General features: G+C 40.7%; 1 protein-coding gene and 1 long non-coding RNA gene across 3 annotated transcripts in view; one reads left to right on the forward strand and one right to left on the reverse strand.

Annotated features, from left to right (window-relative positions):
- The first annotated feature begins 4,482 nt into the window (after window positions 1-4,482).
- LOC138669589 (uncharacterized) lies at window positions 4,483-20,752 on the forward strand. Of its 2 annotated transcripts, none has more exons than XR_011319198.1 (4): window positions 4,483-4,608; window positions 10,011-10,186; window positions 10,945-10,997; window positions 20,517-20,752. It is a non-coding gene; the product is annotated as an uncharacterized lncRNA (long non-coding RNA). The 2 variants fall into 2 exon arrangements; XR_011319199.1 differs by lacking the exon at window positions 20,517-20,752 and adding an exon at window positions 14,733-15,333.
- The window catches only part of REN (renin), a 49,797-nt gene continuing 37,518 nt past the window's right edge, over window positions 10,180-22,458 (reverse strand). The window contains exons 7-8 of the mRNA XM_069756179.1: window positions 17,767-17,865; window positions 10,180-14,381 (exon numbers count right to left, since the gene is read on the reverse strand). Coding sequence (XP_069612280.1) covers window positions 14,220-14,381; window positions 17,767-17,865 — 261 coding nt within the window. The 3' untranslated portion in view covers window positions 10,180-14,219. The remainder of the gene's footprint in view (window positions 14,382-17,766; window positions 17,866-22,458) is intronic.

Raw genomic sequence — 22,458 nt, forward strand, 5'->3', positions numbered from 1 at the left:
CAGGAAGCTTTGTTCCACTGAAAGGAACCCTGAAAACTACAGTTCCTTCAAGCTGGAGTTCCTCGCCAGTCTGGGCAGTAACAGAGCGATTCAAGCACTACCTGGCTTCAGCAAAGTTCACTGTTTTCACAAACAATCCACTGACTCACCTGGAGACGGCAAAACTAGGTACATTGGAACAGCGATGGATGGCCCGGTTGTCCATCTACGAGCTTACCATCAAGTACCATGCAGGACACAAGAACGCAAATGCCGATGCGCTGTCCAGGATGTCCAATTTACCAGAACCACATGGTTACCCTGAAAAGGTACTCACCGACCAAAGCCCAGCCTTTGAAGCAGAAGTGTTCCGAGAGTTCTGCAATCTGTACGGATGCAAGAAAAGCAGAACAACGCTGTATCATCCACAGACAAATGGTATGTGTGAGAAGATAAAGCAGGTGGCAATCGACCTGTTGAAAACCTTGCCTTTGGAAGAGAGAAACTTAAGGCCAGAGAAGTTGCCAGACTTGATAGATCTGTATAATCATATCCCGGTGAATTCCACCAACTGCACTCCAGCCTACCTAATGAGAGGAAGACCTTGTCAAATTACCTGTTGACTTTGATATGGGAGTCCTAACACCAGAGACAACATCACCAGATGCAGCTTGGGATACTGAGCGACAGCAGAAATACCGTCAAGTACAAGAATGTGTGGAAAGAAGTCCTGTCCCAGGCAAGACAGAGGCAGGAGAGAAACTATAACCAGCATGCCCCTGTAATTCCCTTGTCACCAGGTGAACAAGTTCTAAAGCGGTAAAGAAGAATGCACAGACCTGATGATCAGTGGGAAGCAGAACCATACACCATCTTACAGTCAAACTTTGATAACACCAAGGTGTGTCTCATAAGCAAAGATGGAGGAGAAACGTCGACTGCGGTATCAAGAGATAATCTTAAGGTATGCCCTGACCAACTGAAAGGCAGAGAGAAAGACCCAGGTACTTCTGAACCCATGGAGGAAGAGGAAAAGAAAATCCATACCGTTCTTGGAGACTTTCCCCAGTCATGGACTTAAGTAAATCAAGGCATATTGGTGCCTGTTTTGACCTTTCCTGTTGTGAATTCCGCTCTTGGGCTCCCTCCGGTGGTTGTAAGTGGCACTTTTGTGAGTTCTGCTCTTGGGCTCCCTCTTGTGGTTTCTAGTGGTATGGCTGCTCCTTGGAGTTAGCTGTCATCAGCTGCCTCCACTTATCTTCTCTTCTGCTCGGCTATTTAGGTCTGGCTCTGTCTTCAGCCAGTGCCACTTGTAAATGGTTTCTGGTTGGATTCACATCTCTTTGGAGTTCCCTGTTATCCTGACCAGTTCAGCTAAGCTAAGTTTTTGCTTGCTCTTTTCTGTCCATAGATTGTGGACTTATCCATTCTGTGCTTTCTATGTTTGTCCAGCTTATCAGTGTGAATTTATTCTGTCTTGCTGGAAGCTCTGGGAGGCAGATTTGCCCTCCACACCTTTAGTCAGGTGTGGAGATTTTTTGTAAACTCTGCGTGGATTTTTGTAGTGTTTTATACTGACCGCACAGTATTCCATCCTGTCCTATCTATTTAGCTAGTCTGGCCTCCAGTGCTCATCCTGGTTTCATTCTGTGTATGTCTTTTCCCTCTCCACTCACAGTCATTATTTGTGGGGGGCTAATCTATCCTTTGGGGATTTTCTCTGAGGCAAGATAGTTTTCCTGCTTCTTTCTTTAGGGGTAGTTAGCTCTTAGGCTGTGACGAGATGCCTAGGGAGAGTTAGGAGCATTCCACGGCTACTTCTAGTGTTGTGTTGAGCTTAGGGACTGCGGTCAGTACAGTTACCACTTCCTTCAGAGCTCGTTCCATGTTGCTCCTAGACCACCGTATCATAACACTTTCCCCAGTTGGAAATACCTGAATGAGATGTGACTTGAAATCAATCTGAACCAGAAGACACTCTACACCAGCGGGCTCAAGCAGCAGACGTCACACCAGCAGTGGAACCGGAGAATCCACCCCCTGCTATCGGTGAATCTGTCATGCCCACAGTGAGCAGAAGTACTCTTAGGAGATCAGGTACACCTCTGCTACATAGAATCCTCAGTAGTGTAGCCATAAGAGAGCGCATAACACCAGTGATAGCAAGCCGAGTGAATCTGGTCAGATCACCCTGAGTGCCTGTGCTGCATAGATCTACCCTTAGTACCAGAGGTCAGATCCCAGCCCGTTACAGGGACTAAAAATGTAAAAATGTCAATAATTGTTGTTACCTGGTTAAAATTTTTTGGTAATGCTTACTAAAATTTTTAAATGAACAATAGGGTAATGGACGATGAATTACCCCAAAACTTCCCTGTAAATAGTTGGCACCACCTAAGGTGCATCTAATGGTTTTACTATGCCCCGGTAGTGTGAGTAGAACCCTGTTGTTACCTAAGACCGAAGAAAAAACGTTTGGCATGGCCGAAGAAGGTCTGGATGTTATGCCTTGCAGCCCGCCCAAAGCCTACGTTGGGGGTTTACAACGGATCCCCCACATCAGTACTTTTATTGATGAACAAGGATACCCTGGTGTAAGGCCAGTCGTACTTATACAAATTCTGTTTTTGCAACGTTAAAGCCAAAAGTGCCTCCCGTAAAGGGAAGAAAAAGTTTTGTACCTGTTTAACCTGTTGAAAAATGTTTAAAAAACCCTTGCACATTTTATAACCTGTATTCTTTATGTTTTTCTTTTCCCAGTCCGGGACTACTGGATTTAACGGTTGGAAATGTGGCACCCCAGGAGTTCACGTACTACAGTGGTATTGCCTTCCTCTCGGAGAGCGTGATACCATGCCTGAAAACGAGGAGGATCCCTTTGGCAGGTAATCTGTACATTAAACATGTTCTGACTCCAGGCCAGAAAGGGAGCTCTAAACCCGGTTTCAGGGGAGCTTCCCTAGATAGATATACATTCTGGTCTGGAGGAGGAGTTAAGTAGTCTGGAGCAGACAAGGAACAGTGACGGAGCACAGGAGAAGTCAGGAGCTAGAGGAGAGCTGCGATAGAGCTCCCTCTAAGCTGAAGTGCAGAAACTGGGCACCATGAGCCCGAGGCTGTGTGGAACTACATGTCCCACGGCAGAACCGGAGGGCAGGAAATTGAAAGTGACTGGCCCACATTGTACCCTGAGGTACAGCAATATCCAGAGCCCGAAGTCACCGCGGATAGAGACCCCAATGAAACAGCTCGCATCGCCTTCCATGCAGAGACTGTCCCAGGACAGAGAGTAAGAGATGACCTTGAAGGAAGCCATAGGCAGCAAGGGACTGTTATTCAGCGCATAATGGACAGCTCCCAATCTGACCTGGAAAAGGGAATTCTACTCGTTTTCAGGCTGCCTGGCCTCCACTATCACCTGTTGCTGGTACCCTGGACTGTGGCTGTCTACCATCAGTAAACCAAGTAAAGAGTGCAACTTCATGTCCTCTGATTATTTCTGGTACCACACCATCTTGCCAAATTACATCAGGAGTCCTGGGAACCCAGCTTCACCTGTGGAAAGCCATACCATCTTTGCTGCAGTACCATCACCCCCAGAGGACTCCTTTAAGCAGCATCGGTGACCCCTGACCGAGTACCACAGGTGGTGTCACGAACATTTCTTATTTTCCAAACTTTCAAACCCCTTTTAAAGACTATCCCTTTAACATGGGCACCCAGGGCCATGGACCAGGTCTCCACCGTGACACATCCCTTTAATCACCGGACCCGGTACCGAGTACCTCACGGCCCTGGCAGGCATTCCAGATTCCTTTTAAAGCTTGTTCACAAGTTGTATATTGTGGGCCCAATTCCCTGTAGAATACGCAATAACAATAAAACACCACTCCAGAATGCTTATCTAATTTTACCGCTAGAGTGACGTCACTAATATATGTACCCTGTCTCATACTACCCTGTCTCATACTTACCACCCACTGTCTTAATTTGATCCTTTTGCCATTTCATTCAGTCTTCAGCAGTTTGTGCTGTCAAGGACCTTACAATGCATTTCTGTTTTTTTTTTCAGTCAAGATGGGGTGCAGAATTTATATTAATGAGAAAAAAATGAACTTTTTTGAATTTACCAAATGGCTGCAAACAAAGAGTGAAAAATGTAAAGGGGTCTGAATACTTTCCGTACCCACTGTATATTAGTGGCACCACTCCAGAGCTGAAATGAAAGAAATCTCTGGAGTGATGCTTTAATTTCACAATCTACGCATGTAAACAGGATATTTTTGATATGTCATAATAACATGCTCCAAAAAAAAATGAAAGTTTAAGTAATAACATGTATTATAATCCAGAGCCTGTTCATTATTCATGCAAATTCTGTGCTGAAGTGTCATGGCTTAGTTCCATTAAACTTCAGTGAAGCTAATCTGCATGCAAATCTGAAAAAGAATTCCAAGTTTAAGGCAGGTTTAACACATCGTAGAAACATGGACAGTTGTCAGATTGGAATACCTCCAGGTCTCCTGACCTAACCTGTTTCATAGGTCTATATGGAGCAGTTAGCTCAGGTCGAGAAGGGTCTTCTGATGCAAGAACAATGTTTCAAGGATGTGTGAAGCTAGCATAATGGTATGTAAACAATGTCTTTAAGATATCGGTGGCCCCGTGAGGTTTTCCTAGTCAAAGCAGCTTCAGGAAAAAGCCGTCAGTTTTATTGTGTTTTTTATTCTTCCTTTTTGTACTTCCCGATGAACAGGTGTACTGTCGGGATGCATAGTTATGGATTATTTTAATGTTTACTTCTTTTTTGTTCCTGTCTGTGGTTTTAATTTTTTGCTTATTACGGTATGTATTAAACTGTTTTTTTCTACCTAAATTTAAGGTGTATCACTTTACCTTATGTTTATGTGTATATGTATCCTGCTCAGGAACATACTAAAGGTTCAAGCACACACCAAGTTGCATGGCAGCATTGTTACCTGCATTGCTGTGGTCCTGCATTCAGGAGTTGGTTCTCTCTGTTTGCCTTAGGTTCCTATAGATCCAATGCCTTTATTGCTCTCCTACAGACAGATTACATTTTTAGTACACATATTCGGTTCTGAAATTGTGCCAACATGGTTACGGGGCGGTCGGTCCTCACGCTGAACGTCAGACGCCTGCGTTACTGTTATTCTGTAGGCTAAATGTTTAATTAAATGGTGATATATTCAACAGATATGCATTCAGCCCAGCTATTTTTTTTATACTTTAATGCAAGGTGAATTGAATTATTTTTTCTGTATGTTCACACTGAGTTTTTTAACTTAAGTTTGAAGTTTAACGGCTACAAATTCCAGATCAAACAGTATTTGAAGGTTCTGTAGATGTAGACTTTGAACTAGATCCTCTTCTTTTTCCCCCAGTGTTTTTCAGCCTTTTGTCTTGAGCTTGTCAACTTTTGAGCCCATGCCCAGATTAATACAGCTCAGAAAAATGACTTTTCACTTTTTGTGTTTCTGTGACGAGGTATTCAAAATTGTGTTGGAATTGTAAAAATTGCATTGAAGGTAATACCTATTATGCACTAGGCACTCACTATGAGTTTAAATCCTACGTTTTGATATGGTTTGACCACTGTGCGTCTATTTTGCGTCGGCTGTTAAATTGTAATTCATGTACATTATTGGCCATTTACATAGTAACATAGTAACATAGTAACATAGTTAGTAAGGCCGAAAAAAGACATTTGTCCATCCAGTTCAGCCTATATTCCATCATAATAAATCCCCAGATCTACGTCCTTCTACAGAACCTAATAATTGTATGATACAATATTGTTCTGCTCCAGGAAGACATCCAGGCCTCTCTTGAACCCCTCGACTGAGTTCGCCATCACCACCTCCTCAGGCAAGAAATTCCAGATTCTCACTGCCCTAACAGTAAAGAATCCTCTTCTATGTTGGTGGAAAAACCTTCTCTCCTCCAGACGCAAAGAATGCCCCCTTGTGCCCGTCACCTTCCTTGGTATAAACAGATCCTCAGCGAGATATTTGTATTGTCCCCTTATATACTTATACATGGTTATTAGATCGCCCCTCAGTCGTCTTTTTTCTAGACTAAATAATCCTAATTTCGCTAATCTATCTGGGTATTGTAGTTCTCCCATCCCCTTTATTAATTTTGTTGCCCTCCTTTGTACTCTCTCTAGTTCCATTATATCCTTCCTGAGCACCGGTGCCCAAAACTGGACACAGTACTCCATGTGCGGTCTAACTAGGGATTTGTACAGAGGCAGTATAATGCTCTCATCATGTGTATCCAGACCTCTTTTAATGCACCCCATGATCCTGTTTGCCTTGGCAGCTGCTGCCTGGCACTGGCTGCTCCAGGTAAGTTTATCATTAACTAGGATCCCCAAGTCCTTCTCCCTGTCAGATTTACCCAGTGGTTTCCCATTCAGTGTGTAATGGTGATATTGATTCCCTCTTCCCATGTGTATAACCTTACATTTATCATTGTTAAACCTCATCTGCCACCTTTCAGCCCAAGTTTCCAACTTATCCAGATCCATCTGTAGCAGAATACTATCTTCTCTTGTATTAACTGCTTTACATAGTTTTGTATCATCTGCAAATATCGATATTTTACTGTGTAAACCTTCTACCAGATCATTAATGAATATGTTGAAGAGAACAGGTCCCAATACTGACCCCTGCGGTACCCCACTGGTCACAGCGACCCAGTTAGAGACTATACCATTTATAACCACCCTCTGCTTTCTATCACTAAGCCAGTTACTAACCCATTTACACACAATTTCCCCCAGACCAAGCATTTTCATTTTGTGTACCAACCTCTTGTGCGGCACGGTATCAAACGCTTTGGAAAAATCGAGATATACCACGTCCAATGACTCACCGTGGTCCAGCCTATAGCTTACCTCTTCATAAAAACTGATTAGATTGGTTTGACAGGAGCGATTTCTCATAAACCCATGCTGATATGGAGTTAAACAGTTATTCTCATTGAGATAATCCAGAATAACATCCCTCAGAAACCCTTCAAATATTTTACCAACAATAGAGGTTAGACTTACTGGCCTATAATTTCCAGGTTCACTTTTAGAGCCCTTTTTGAATATTGGCACCACATTTGCTATGCGCCAGTCCTGCGGAACAGACCCTGTCGCTATAGAGTCCCTAAAAATAAGAAATAATGGTTTATCTATTACATTACTTAGTTCTCTTAGTACTCGTGGGTGTATGCCATCCGGACCCGGAGATTTATCTATTTTAATCTTATTTAGCCGGTTTCGCACCTCTTCTTGGGTTAGATTGGTGACCCTTAATATAGGGTTTTCATTGTTTCTTGGGATTTCACCTAGCATTTCATTTTCCACCGTGAATACCGTGGAGAAGAAGGTGTTTAATATGTTAGCTTTTTCCTCGTCATCTACAACCATTCTTTCCTCACTATTTTTTAAGGGGCCTACATTTTCAGTTTTTATTCTTTTACTATTGATATAGTTGAAGAACAGTTTGGGATTAGTTTTACTCTCCTTAGCAATGTGCTTCTCTGTTTCCTTTTTGGCAGCTTTAATTAGTTTTTTAGATAAAGTATTTTTCTCCCTATAGTTTTTTAGAGCTTCAATGGTGCCATCCTGCTTTAGTAGTGCAAATGCTTTCTTTTTACTGTTAATTGCCTGTCTTACTTCTTTGTTTAGCCACATTGGGTTTTTCCTATTTCTAGTCCTTTTATTCCCACAAGGTATAAACCGCTTACACTGCCTATTTAGGATGTTCTTAAACATTTCCCATTTATTATCTGTATTCTCATTTCTGAGGATATTGTCCCAGTCTACCAGATTAAGGGCATCTCTAAGCTGGTCAAACTTTGCCTTCCTAAAGTTCAATGTTTTTGTGACTCCCTGACAAGTCCCCCTAGTGAAAGACAGGTGAAACTGCACAATATTGTGGTCGCTATTTCCTAAATGCCCAACCACCTGCAGATTTGTTATTCTGTCAGGTCTATTAGATAGTATTAGGTCTAAAAGTGCTGCTCCTCTGGTTGGATTCTGCACCAATTGTGAAAGATAATTTTTCTTGGTTATTAGCAGAAACCTGTTGCCTTTATGGGTTTCACAGGTTTCTGTTTCCCAGTTAATATCCGGGTAGTTAAAGTCCCCCATAACCAGGACCTCATTATGGGTTGCAGCTTCATCTATCTGCTTTAGAAGTAGACTTTCCATGGTTTCTGTTATATTTGGGGGTTTGTAACAGACCCCAATGAGAATTTTGTTACCATTTTTCCCTCCATGAATTTCGACCCATATGGACTCGACATCCTCATTCCCTTCGCTAATATCCTCCCTTAAAGTGGACTTTAGACAAGACTTTACATAGAGACAAACCCCTCCTCCTCTCCGATTTTTACGATCCTTTCTAAACAGACTGTAACCCTGTAAGTTAACTGCCCAGTCATAGCTTTCATCTAACCATGTCTCGGTTATTCCCACTATGTCAAAGTTACCTGTAGATATTTCTGCTTCTAGTTCTTCCATCTTGTTTGTCAGGCTTCTGGCGTTTGCGAGCATGCAGTTTAGAGGATTTTGTTTTGTTCCAATCTCCTCACTGTGGATTGTTTTAGAAATGTTCTTACCTCCCTTCTGAGTATGTTTTCCTGGGTCGTCTTTGTTCGAGTCTAATGTTTTTCTTCCCGTCCCCTCTTCTTCTAGTTTAACGCCCTCCTGATGAGTGTAGCGAGTCTTCTGGCGAATGCATTTATTACAGGATTCACTTACTATAACCTCACATGTACTGTATAAATACAGTCATTGCCGAAAGTGTTTGCACCCTTGAAATTGTTCTAGAAAATGAAGTATTTATCCCAGAAAATTATTGCAATTGCACAATTTTTTTATACACTTGTTTATTTCCTTGTGTGTATTGGAACAACACAAACAAAAGAGGAAAAAACGGCAAATTGAACATAATTTCACACAAAACTCCAAAAATGGACCAGACAAAATTGTTGGCACCTTTCCAAAATTGTGAGTAAACAACTTTGTTCCAAGCATGTGATACTTGTTCAAACTCACCTGTGGCAAGTAACAGGTGTGGGCAATATGAAAATCACACCTGAAATCAGATAAAAAGGTGAGAAGTTGACTCAATCTTTGCATTGTGTGTCTGTGTGTGCCTCACTAAACTTGGAGAACAGAAAGAGGAGAAGAGAACTGTCTGAGGACTTGAGAACCAACATTGTTGAAAAATATCGACAATCTCAAGGCTTCACTTTTAATGTCATGTTGAGACTTGGTCATCCATTAATTCTGGTTGCTATATGTGTTATTTCTTATCATTCATCCATGCTCTTCAGTTACTTACATTACTTTGGTCCCATTACATGCCTGTTATATCCCTATTTTACTGATTGTCATTCATTTTTGTTCTGCATTGTATCTATACACCTTACTTCTTCTTTGGCATGTTTCCATAATATTATCACCCATGATAACAAATCTTTTATCTTATATACTTTTATCTTGTGTTTCAATCTAATAAAGTTAATGTTTTTTATATATTTGCAGTCATTTTTATAGGTTCTGTGATTTCATGTTGTTTTTTCTACTGCAATTGTCTTGACCATTCTTCATATTGGCCCACTGGCTAGCTGCAAACATTTGTCGGTTATGTATAATAAATACATAAATGCAATAAAAAAGAAAACCACATTATATATAATACGTGTTGCTTTTATTTTACGCATTTAGTGCACAAAACACAAACATTTTAAGACGAGCGTCAGCATTAAGTATAAAACATTATTATTACTACTGTGATGTAAGCCCAGAATTTCTACCAAACTATAACCCGCACATACCACATCAAATAAATCCTGTATTTGTAAATTTATCCTTTTTTTTTCAGAAATCTAGCAGATAAAATAATCACTGTGCCTGAGATACATGTTAAAATATGCACAAAGAATACTTATAGTCGTGAATATGTAACTTAGGCTCTGTTTTATCTGTTTTGAATGCTCTTTAGGCAGAACAAAATAGCACAGTAATCAGCACTATTTTTTCTGGTAAAGTGAGGGATACCATGATGGAAGATGGCACTGGCAGATTTGTCACAGTTCAGTGGACAGAGGAATACAAGGTGCGAAAATGTCTAAAACTCATCATCCCAGTCCCATTCTGCAAGGCGATCATCATTAAAAGGTATAATAATGAGGATTTTCCTACATGCCAATCATATTCAGCGCAGCTTAGCAGGTTATGGTATTATGCCAAGCTAGTCAGCTGACAATGTTTAAAGGAAGTAATTAAATTATTTTACAAGCGTTGGACAAGAACCTGTAATATGTATTTACAAGTAGTCATTTTGATGAAATGACATCAATTAAAGTATACCTGCCACTAGGTCAAAAATGGCCAGTTTTTGCTCTTATTTTATTCCTGCTGCTCCCCTAAATATACCTGCTGCTCCAGAGATATGGACCTTTTTATTTAGTGTTCATTTTATGGTCTTTTCCAAGCAGGTATGGCTTACAGTATTCATTGGGGGTGTGACTAGGTTGCTTTGCATTATTACCCTGTGAGTAACGCCTCCTTGGTAAAGAACATAAAATTTTGCACCAAATTAAAAGGCCAATATCTCTCACCATATGGCAGATTTAAAAAAAAATGTTCACGGTAGCAGCGGGAATGAAATAAATGCAAAAATGACCCATTGTTGGCCAGGCGATACATTCTCTTTAAGTAGGTTTAATATAAACGTAAGGTATCAGATAAAACTATGGTAAACCTCACATAGTGTAAAATGTAATTATTATATCACCCTAACATGATTTGTGCCAAAACAAAGGAAAATAGCATTGTGATGACAGATGCTCTTTTGTTAGGATAACTTATGTATTGGGTCAAGTGACCCTTTAAGTCCAGAACTAAGGAGACATTGCTCTTGGCTTATATTTCAGAAGAAGAAAAGAACACACTGCCCTTTACTACAAAATCATTTTCTACACCTAAGGTAAAACTGTAATTTTGATGAATAAATCAGCCTCCTGGATAATTCTATATTTTAGTCTCTTTTCCACTGTCTAAAATTTAACGTCTATTGTTGGTTTAAAGAGGTTTTTGAACCTTTTAAACAGAAGATTAAGGCATCACTCCCATACTGCCTGTTCTGACAACTCTTACTGATCCCTGGTGGCATATTGTTCCGCTCCACATGACAATAGCATCCAGTTCATGGACAAGACTCGTTAATAATGGTGAGGGTAAATATAAATACATGATTAAGGACGCTGCTATCACTCCAGAAACACTTCAGGTTTCTATTCATTATTTTAAACTGTTTCAATAAAATTTTGTTATTTTACCTGGATGGTCATGTCGGAAAAAATCCGTTTGTTTTTTTCGAAATATAAATACATTATTGTTATTTATCAAACGTTTGCACCACAAATCTGGCAAAAACTGTTTGAAATATTGCAAAAATTATAGATATTTTTATGCCAGTTTTTGGATTTTTGGGGGGGTTGAGCTGAACTAAACAGGGACAGGCTATGGATAAGCGCTGCTCATAAATTCATCATAATTTATGCCAGAAAGGTGACTGGGATAGATTTCTTATACTGGTGCACAGCAGCTGTAAGACATGTCAAATTCATTGAGAGTCTTGCGCTTCGTAACGGATTTGGTGCATATTATTCCTGTGAACTCTTCATTTAGATCGGACCCTCAGTTTAAAAAAACCTGAATTCAAAACCCCCTTTTAACTAGATTATGAGCATGGAACGCAAGGTATGGTGACGAAGTAAGATCCCATCCCTTGAAGCAATATGAAAAGAAACTTGGCACTCAGAATGTTGCTTTTGTCTTATTTATTTTTCACTGCAATCCGCATAATTTCTATTACATTTCGGTCAAGGTTGATCTCCGTCAGATACACTGTGTAAGAACACACCATAATAAAGTAATAAAGGACAAAGTCTATGCAACCTTATAATTATGGAAAAATACAGAATTCTAGATGTATGTACAGTGTCGGACTAGGGTGCCCAGGGCCCACCAGTAACCAACTCCAGGGCCCTACTTTTCAGCTACATGCCAATGTAACATTACCCTCAATCATAAATTTATATAACAATGAGCTGGGTAGATTAGTAAATGAATAAGACGCCGCCTTCAATAATATTGTGCCAAGTACTGACCATATGAGAGGGTGGTGGCCTACTCTTGCACAGGGGCCCGCCGGAGGATTCTCCTGTTTTCCCGTGGGCCTGTCCAAGCTTGTGTATGTATAATTATCATAAAACAGATTTTAAAGGTAACTGACTAAAAAGTAATATGACCTACCTGGACTGCAGTGGGAAAAAAAAAACACAAGCAACATTTGAAGTGCCAAGTTTCTTTTCATAAAGCCCGTTTTAAAACAAAATCTGAGATCTTCTAATAAGATATTACAAAGTCATGTACTGTATCTGCCATGCTGGTGCACATAAAATAATATATTTGTCTTGTTACATCCACATTATGGATACACATTTTGTTTCTGACCTTTGACCCCATAAGTGTAAAGCTCTATTCCATTCCATCCGAAATATTTCTCTACTAATTCTTTTGATGAAAAATTCCTGCAAGTGTCTCTTTCCTACAATAAAAATAGGAGTAATGTGTGAAAATAAGCATTGGGCACTCTTGCTCCCAAATGGGGGCATGTGATAGTATGAGCTGTATTTTAATTTTTGTCCTAGGGTGCCATCCCTTTGTATGTTGGCCCCTGTTCTGACATCTGAATTGTACTGAATGCTTTAATACTTTAAACCAATTTCATATTACAAAAAAAAAATGTAGCGAGTAAATAGTTTTACCGTCTTGCGCAGTATGCTTTGCCCAACTGCGGGCAAAGCTGAAAAGAAGAAGTGCACATGCTCCAGCAAACGTATTTCCGGTACATGGAAGTAGTTCCAGTACATAAGCCGAAAATACATTTGCCGGTGCATGCGCACTTGTGGTTTTAGCCTTTCCCGCAGTTGGGCAAAGAATACTGCTCAAGCGTGAGACATGATTTGTCTGAACAGGCACAAAATTTCTCATGACGATGAGAATGATTAGGAGGCATCAACCACATCCAGGACGCCAAGCAGCAGCCGGGGGAAGGGGTGGAGTGGCCAGAAGCCAAGCCCATCGGACTGGACGGACCCGATTCGATTACAGTGTGGGAGAAAAAAATGTTTTTCAGGGCTAAACAGGGAGTTGAGGGGGGGATTACATAAGTATTTAGGGAATGCATTGCAGATGCTGAGTAAGATGATATTTTTAGCTGATATGGCACAATGGTGACAGGTTCCCTTTAAATATAATTCCCACTGATTTGACATCAATCAAAAATAATTATGAACTTAACCCTACAGAATAAAACTTAATAGATTTGGCTCGCTGCTCTACTCTGCATATACTGTAAGTACCCTGACAAATTAACTCCTTAATACCGGTCTCCAATGCCTGGGGCACATTCTCAGCCAGCATCCTTTCCACTTGCCCCTTGCTATAATGCCCCAATCCAATCTTTGACTCTAAATACTGGATGAAAACACTGAGCTACAATGAATATTTAAAGAATTTCTCATGTGATTCTTTATGCTGACCGAACGATGGGCAGCATAAATCAGAGACTGGCTCCAATATCAAAAGCATATACTGTATGTTGTACTCTGAAATGGTGCTGCGTTTCAGAGACATAGAAACAGATAAAAGCTTGGCAGGGGATAAGGTGACTAGTCCAAGGGGTAGGTCCCTGTCGTTTTCTCCCCGCGTGCTTAGCAGACTGGCAGATACACACATAGCGGGTGGGAAGAAGCTAGCTAGGCCATACCTTATAGGCCACATTCACACGTTCAGTATTTGGTCAGTATTTTACCTCAGTATTTGTAACTCAAAACCAGGAGTGGAACAATTATAGGAAAAGTATAATAGAAACATGTTACCACTTCTGTATTTATCACCCACTCCTGGTATTGGCTTACAAATACTGATGTTAAATACTGAGCAAATACTGAACGTGTGAACCTTAGAGTATCCACCTCATTGCTCACTATGTTGGTAGTGATTCATGCTGCCCGTGGTTCGGTCGGAATGAATCATGTGACAGCTTCCCCTTAAATGAATATAAAAAGTCATTTTAATATCGATTTACAATCCCCCCAAAAATATGCGCGGTTATATTAGTGTATCAAAATAAGAGCTTTCAGAGAGATTTAGCAAATCCAATCCGATTATTACGACGATCAAATACTGTGTAATACTGTCCAATGAACGTAGCCCCCAAAATCCAAAGGGGTCCTGTTGGAGGAGGGATATCAAGACCAGAGAATGCAACATGGCAGACCTCTTCTCCAAACTGTAATTGCTGAAATAGAAAATGCATTAAAATAGTGTATATTGTTGCATTTTTGCTTTATTTTTAATATTATTTTTTTTATTATTATTATTTTTTTTTTTTTAAGTTATTATTTAACAGCTTCTCTTGCCCTAGTGGAAACAAGAGCAGAATGCTGGCATGGTTAAGCAGCCTGGATTCTGTCAGTATAATGCTATAGTACTGAGGACCATCAGGGAATGAGCACAGTCGAGGTTTTTCCATATGTGTGGGTGTAACTTAAAGAAACACTCCCTACAAACATTTTATTCCTTAATCCGTTCTAAATATGGCAGTAATGTACTGTAATACTGTTTTCAGAGTCATTATTCCTGTTTCCAGCATCGCTTTAGTAATTCCGGGTCACGCAACTACAAATCAGACTCGCTGGATCACACAGGAGGTTTGTGAGGACCCGAAGTGGCTTTCACCATGTAAGTCTGTGCTGCCTCGTTCTGAGTCTCCAGAGCTTACACTGAAGGAAGCAGCACAGCCGCAGGCAACAGTTCATCTGGGAGCACGAAAAGAAGAGGAGCGGTGATGTGACCCAGAAGAGGACCTGAGCGACGCTGAAAACTGGGAAAGATGGCGATCGGTAAATGTTTTCATACAAATACACTGCATGACATACATATTTAGAAATGCTCTGGGGATAAAAAATGTTTCTGGAGTTCTTCTTTAAGCAGAGCTGTCCAACTACACTGACTCTGCAACATCAGCAAGCAACAGAGGAGGAAACTAACTCAGGAGAGTCATCAAATAATTTTTCAAGTACAAAAAAATTAGTAGTAAAGTGGATAAAAAAGCATCAGGCACTCTTGGTAAGTAATAAAAACTCCTTAAACCATTCTCCCTCTTTCATTCTGGCATTTGGCAAATATTAATAATTGTGGTAATCCTAATTGACCTAAAACGGGAAAGACTTATTCTGATTTGATGTCAAATATTGATAAAAACATGCATATGTGTCTTTTTATATAGTGTATGTAAACTTCTGGTTTCAACTGTACATATATAATATATATCTATAGTAAATAAAGCAATTACAGTTATAATGTTAACGTAATACAATCATTATGTAGTATAACCATATTTCCTTATACAGGCTGAGCTGTACTGTAAAGCTACGTTCACACCCTGTTTTATGGCCTCCATTTAATGTACAGTGGGGCAAAAAAGTATTTAGTCAGTCAGCAATAGTGCAAGTTCCACCACTTAAAAAGATGAGAGGCGTCTGTAATTTACATCATAGGTAGACCTCAACTATGGGAGACAAACTGAGAAAAAAAAATCCAGAAAATCACATTGTCTGTTTTTTTAACATTTTATTTGCATATTATGGTGGAAAATAAGTATTTGGTCAGAAACAAAATTTCATCTCAATACTTTGTAATATATCCTTTGTTGGCAATGACAGAGGTCAAACGTTTTCTGTAAGTCTTCACAAGGTTGCCACACACTGTTGTTGGTATGTTGGCCCATTCCTCCATGCAGATCTCCTCTAGAGCAGTGATGTTTTTGGCTTTTCGCTTGGCAACACGGACTTTCAACTCCCTCCAAAGGTTTTCTATAGGGTTGAGATCTGGAGACTGGCTAGGCCACTCCAGGACCTTGAAATGCTTCTTACGAAGCCACTCCTTCGTTGCCCTGGCGGTGTGCTTTGGATCATTGTCATGTTGAAAGACCCAGCCACATTTCATCTTCAATGCCCTTGCTGATGGCAGGAGGTTTGCACTCAAAATCTCACGATACATGGCCCCATTCATTCTTTCATGTACCCGGATCAGTCGTCCTGGCCCCTTTGCAGAGAAACAGCCCCAAAGCATGATGTTTCCACCACCATGCTTTACAGTAGGTATGGTGTTTGATGGATGCAACTCAGTATCCTTTTTCCTCCAAACACGACAAGTTGTGTTTCTACCAAACAGTTCCAGTTTGGTTTCATCAGACCATAGGACATTCTCCCAAAACTCCTCTGGGTCATCCAAATGCTCTCTAGCAAACTTCAGACGGGCCCGGACATGTACTGGCTTAAGCAGTGAGACACGTCTGGCACTGCAGGATCTGAGTCCATGGTGGCGTAGTGTGTTACTTATGGTAGGCCTTGTTACATTGGTCCCAGCTCTCTGCAGTTCATTCACTAGGTCCCCCCGCGTGGTTCTGGGATTTTTGCTCACCGTTCTTGTGATCATTCTGACCCCACGGGGTGGGATTTTGCGTGGAGCCCCAGATCGAGGGAGATTATCAGTGGTCTTGTATGTCTTCCATTTTCTAATTATTGCTCCCACTGTTGATTTCTTCACTCCAAGCTGGTTGGCTATTGCAGATTCAGTCTTCCCAGCCTGGTGCAGGGCTACAATTTTGTTTCTGGTGTCCTTTGACAGCTCTTTGGTCTTCACCATAGTGGAGTTTGGAGTCAGACTGTTTGAGGGTGTGCACAGGTGTCTTTTTATACTGATAACAAGTTTAAACAGGTGCCATTACTACAGGTAATGAGTGGAGGAAAGAGGAGACTCTTAAAGAAGAAGTTACAGGTCTGTGAGAGCCAGAAATCTTGATTGTTTGTTTCTGACCAAATACTTATTTTCCACCATAATATGCAAATAAAATGTTAAAAAAACAGACAATGTGATTTTCTGGATTTTTTTTTCTCAGTTTGTCTCCCATAGTTGAGGTCTACCTATGATGTAAATTACAGACGCCTCTCATCTTTTTAAGTGGTGGAACTTGCACTATTGCTGACTGACTAAATACTTTTTTGCCCCACTGTATATGCCAGGAAAAGCTCCCAGTATGTACAAGTATTTTGCATGGAGGCTATGTCTGGTGCCTAATTGAATTCCATGTTGATCTGCTTACCGGATTTGGGTGTTTTTAATGGATCCTGCTGGATGGGAAGGTGTAGTCTACGTCTACAATGCCATTTTATACCTTTTTTGCGATATACTGATATATACCGGGCGTCCGTCTGGCAGTACAGCCCCATTGATATATTTAATGTATACGTCGATAGCTTTCCTGGTGTACACACAAAAGCTAGGTCAAAAACGCAGTGTGAACATAGCCTAAGCAGCAGATTGTGAGGCATGTATTGAAAGCACAGCAAGCGACTGAGCAAGTGACACATTGCTGGAATCAGGCACTCTGCCTCTACATTATGCGACTCTCACATTAAATAGCAAAAACCTACTAACAGATTTCCTACAGACAGTAAATACATAACTGTAGTGCTTAGCCTATATTATGTCTTGATGCTATTCTGGATCCGAAGAATGATTTATAATGGAGTATGACATGGTTTTTACCGTTTAGAAACATGCTGCGTACTGTGCTCTGTTTACCATTAAATAAAAAAGAAATCATCTTATTGACCTACCCGTAGGACGTATGCTTGTCCTTTTAGAGTGTACTCATTTCCCCCCATATGAAAGGAGATGTCAGGAAGCTCAGAGATTTTATCACATTCCACGGTATACTATATAGAAAACAAATATTACAATTACATAAGACACTAAAATTTAAAATTAAAGTATTAAATCAAGAAAACAACCTGGTCTCCTATGATGACATCTTTCTCTAACGACTCCCCATACACATGAATGCTCAGTCCAGCTGTGTTTTATATGGGGAGAGTGAAGTATGCCGCTGCTGGACTCACCTGATTGTGACTTACCTGCCTTCAGAACAAAAAGAGCTAAATAATTAAAACCACTTGATCTACCGTATATCTCTACCGACATCATCTAATGGGGGAGAGATGGGAGACATATGATGGCCATCCGTCCTCTACCAAATTGGTGGGCTCAGATGACGTTTATCTAATGTGTATGGAACAAAACCCCTATTCTCTTTGTCTCAACTTAATATATACTTACCTTGTAAAATGTCTTCACATCCTGTTCAGTCCAGATGTGTCAGGATCCCAGAATTCCAAGCAGCGGAAGATGACCGATCTCCATATTGATACACCCAAGTGATGGGTGTCTCAATATGGAAACTGCTGGTGGTACCAACCTCTTGTGCGGTACCACCAGCGGAACACCGTCGCACCACACACAAACTGTATATGCTGTACGTACCACACACACACACACACACAAACAAACACTGTATACGTGGTATGCAGCCTCTTGCCCAATGCCACCAGCGGAACACCGTAGCAAACACGCTATGATTCACTGACCGCCACCATCTCTGTACAGGAGGAGCGCATGCGCATTTTTAATGTGACCGCCGCTATCTGTCTGCACAAAGATGGTGGCGGTCTGATTTAGTGTGCCTGCGTGAATTTCGCGCACGCACAATGAATCATTCAGCTGATCCCCGGCGGCAGATGCGCGAGGTGTCTACAGGCAGAGGAAGCCATTCACATGTTAGCGTTGATATTTGCTTTTTAAAGGAGTTTTCTCATAAATGAAAGTTCATTTAACAAATTGTCTGTGTCTGACCGTGTACGGAGCATACCACATCTCCTGGGCAGGGGAGGAAGCAAAAGACAATACTGACATTGCAGCAGGGAATCACAGAGGATTTCTTTTATCAGCTAAAATATTTCACTGACTGTTTTTAAACAATATTTTACCTCACAAAATGTATCCTCTGCGATCTCCTGCTGTAATATCAGTATTGTCATTTGCTTCCTCCCCTGCACAGGAGCTGTGGTATGTTCGGTGCACTGTCAGACACAGACAATTTTTAAAATGAACTTTCGTTCATGGGAAAACTCCTTTAAAAAGCAAATATCAACGCCAACATGGCTCCTCCTAAAAAGTACACCAATGACAATGAAAGGAAAGCAGCAAAGGCACAACGTCAAAGACAACAAAGGGCAAATGAGACTCTTAAAGAGCAATAGCATCGCTGGGACAAAAACAATGCATATACAGTTAGGGCCAGAAATATTTGGACAGTGACACAATTTTCGCGAGTTGGGCTCTGCATGCCACCACATTGGATTTTAAATGAAACCTCTACAACAGAATTCAAGTGCAGATTGTAACGTTTAATTTGAAGGGTTGAACAAAAATATCTGATAGAAAATGTAGGAATTGTACACATTTCTTTACAAACACTCCACATTTTAGGAGGTCAAAAGTAATTGGACAAAAACATAACCCAAACAAAATATTTTTATTTTCAATATTTTGTTGCAAATCTTTTGGAGGCAATCACTGCCTTAAGTCTGGAACCCATGGACATCACCAAACGCTGGGTTTCCTCCTTCTTAATGCTTTGCCAGGCCTTTACAGCCGCAGCCTTCAGGTCTTGCTTGTTTGTGGGTCTTTCCGTCTTAAGTCTGGATTTGAGCAAGTGAAATGCATGCTCAATTGGGTTTAGATCTGGAGATTGACTTGGCCATTGCAGAATGTTCCACTTTTTGGCACTCATGAACTCCTGGGTAGCTTTGGCTGTATGCTTGAGGTCATTGTCCATCTGTACTATGAAGCACCGTCCAATCAACTTTGCAGCATTTGGCTGAATCTGGGCTGAAAGTATATCCCGGTACACTTCAGAATTCATCCGGCTACTCTTGTCTGCTCTTATGTCATTAATAAACACAAGTGACCCAGTGCCATTGAAAGCCATGCATGCCCATGCCATCACGTTGCCTCCACCATGTTTTACAGAGGATGTGGTGTGCCTTGGATCATGTGCCGTTCCCTTTCTTCTCCAAACTTTTTTCTTCCCATCATTCTGGTACAGGTTGATCTTTGTCTCATCTGTCCATAGAATACTTTTCCAGAACTGAGCTGGCTTCTTGAGGTGTTTTTCTGCAAATTTAACTCTGGCCTGTCTATTTTTGGTATTGATGAATGGTTTGCATCTAGATGTGAACCCTTTGTATTTACTGTCATGGAGTCTTCTCTTTACTGTTGACTTAGAGACAGATACACCTACTTCACTGAGAGTGTTCTGGACTTCAGTTGATGTTGTGAACGGGTTCTTCTTCACCAAATTAAGTATGCGGCGATCATCCACCACTGTTGTCATCCGTGGACGCCCAGGCCTTTTTGAGTTCCCAAGCTCACCAGTCAATTCCTTTTTTCTCAGAATGTACCCAACTGTTGATTTTGCTACTCCAAGCATGTCTGCTATCTCTCTGATGGATTTTTTCTTTTTTTTCAGCCTCAGGATGTTCTGCTTCACCTCAATTGAGAGTTCCTTTGACCGCATGTTGTCTGCTCACAGCAACAGCTTCCAAATGCAAAACCACACACCTGGAATCCACCCCTGACCTTTTAACTACTTCATTGATTACAGGTTAACGAGGGAGACGCCTTCAGAGTTAATTGCAGCCCTTAGAGTCCATTGTCCAATTACTTTTGGTCCCTTGAAAAAGAGGACGCTATGCATTACAGAGCTATGATTCCTAAACCCTTTCTCCGATTTGGATGTGGAAACTATCATATTGCAGCTGGGAGTGTGCACTTTCAGCCCATATTATATATATAATTGTATTTCTGAACATGTTTTTGTAAACAGCTAAAATAACAAAACTTGTGTCACTGTCCAAATATTTCTGGCCCTAACTGTAAGCGTAGGCGTCAAGCACATGAGTCCCCTGATGCAAAAGTCATTAGATTATCACAGGATTCCATTAGGCAACAACAGCGCTGCAAACAGAAATCTGCAGTTTTAACAGCAATACCATGCTCACAAGATGACCCACTGGAACCAGCACACCACCCCGCCGAGTCTACAACTTCAAAGTGTATGAGGTTAACTAAGAAGGCATTTTCCCAAAGCAAGCTACTTCAGGAACAATGTCCATTGGCCACAGCAGGAAGACTGTCACACGATGCAGAAGCACACTGTCTACAGCGACAAGCTGAAACACAAAGCCAGAGAGAAGTGCGACTACAAAAGCTACGACAAATCAACATTCGCCGGCAAATAAATCAGATACAAAAAGAAAGACATGAACTTCAACTACATGCAAAAAATGTAACCCATGATGAAAATACAATGCACGAAAAACAGCTGCGGTCCCATGAACCATTTATGTCAAAGTTGTCAATCTTTGAATTTTGGAGCTGAGATGCCTTCCAATGGAAAGTTTACTCAGTGCTCAAATAACAGATTATAGAAACATAGATGACAAATCAATATAAAATACATATATAATACATATATACAGGGATAGAAGATAGATAGATAGATAGATAGATAGATAGATAGATAGATAGATATTATCCAGAAAAACAAAGGCAGCACTCCAGCTTGAGAAAGGTCCACATCCTGGACTGAAACGTCACACATGGGCCAATAAATTACACATATTTTTTCTATTGGTTGCTGCCTTTGTTTTTCTGGATAATAGCATGAGGTTTGGTACATACCTGGAAGGATTTTTTGCACCCTTTGTTTTCTTTTGGTGCTGCTTTTTGTTTTCGATAGATAGATATAAAAAAAGACCACAGCAGCACATGTACATGAATCGGTCACGTGAAAACACAGACAAATATACATTTCACAAAAATATTTTTTCATAAAAAATTTTTCAAAAATTTTTTTTCATAAAACTTACAGTTAAAATGGAGATTCTTAGCGCATAAATTGGCCAATTCATGTATGCCCATCAACCACAGCACGGTGATCTCCCCCTGATGGGTCCTACTCTACTGTACATGCCACTCTTGGGCTACCAGCCTACAACTTCGGACAAACATGTTACTCTGGGCTAGACCTACGTGGTTGATGGGCATACATGAATTGGCCAATTTATGCGCTAAGAATCTCCATTTTAACTGTAAGTTTTATGGAAAAAAATTTTTGAAAAAATTTTTATGAAAAAATATTTTTGTGAAATGTATATTTGTCTGTGTTTTCACATGGCCGATTCATGTACATGTGCTGCTGTGGTGTTTTTTATCTCTGTGTTGCAGTTTGCAGCTTGCACGTGTTCACATTGGAAGTGCTGATTTGTTTTTTTTTCCTCTATTTGTATGGATGTGGCAACATCCAGACTTATCTTGCACTCCCCCCATTGACCTTGCAGGTGGCGGTAATCAACTCTACCTGCCCATAAATTGTAGGTCTAGCCCAGAGTGATATGTTTGTCCGAAGT

The sequence above is a fragment of the Ranitomeya imitator genome, chromosome 3 (genome assembly GCF_032444005.1).
Source record: "Ranitomeya imitator isolate aRanImi1 chromosome 3, aRanImi1.pri, whole genome shotgun sequence".
Lineage (NCBI taxonomy): Eukaryota > Metazoa > Chordata > Amphibia > Anura > Dendrobatidae > Ranitomeya > Ranitomeya imitator.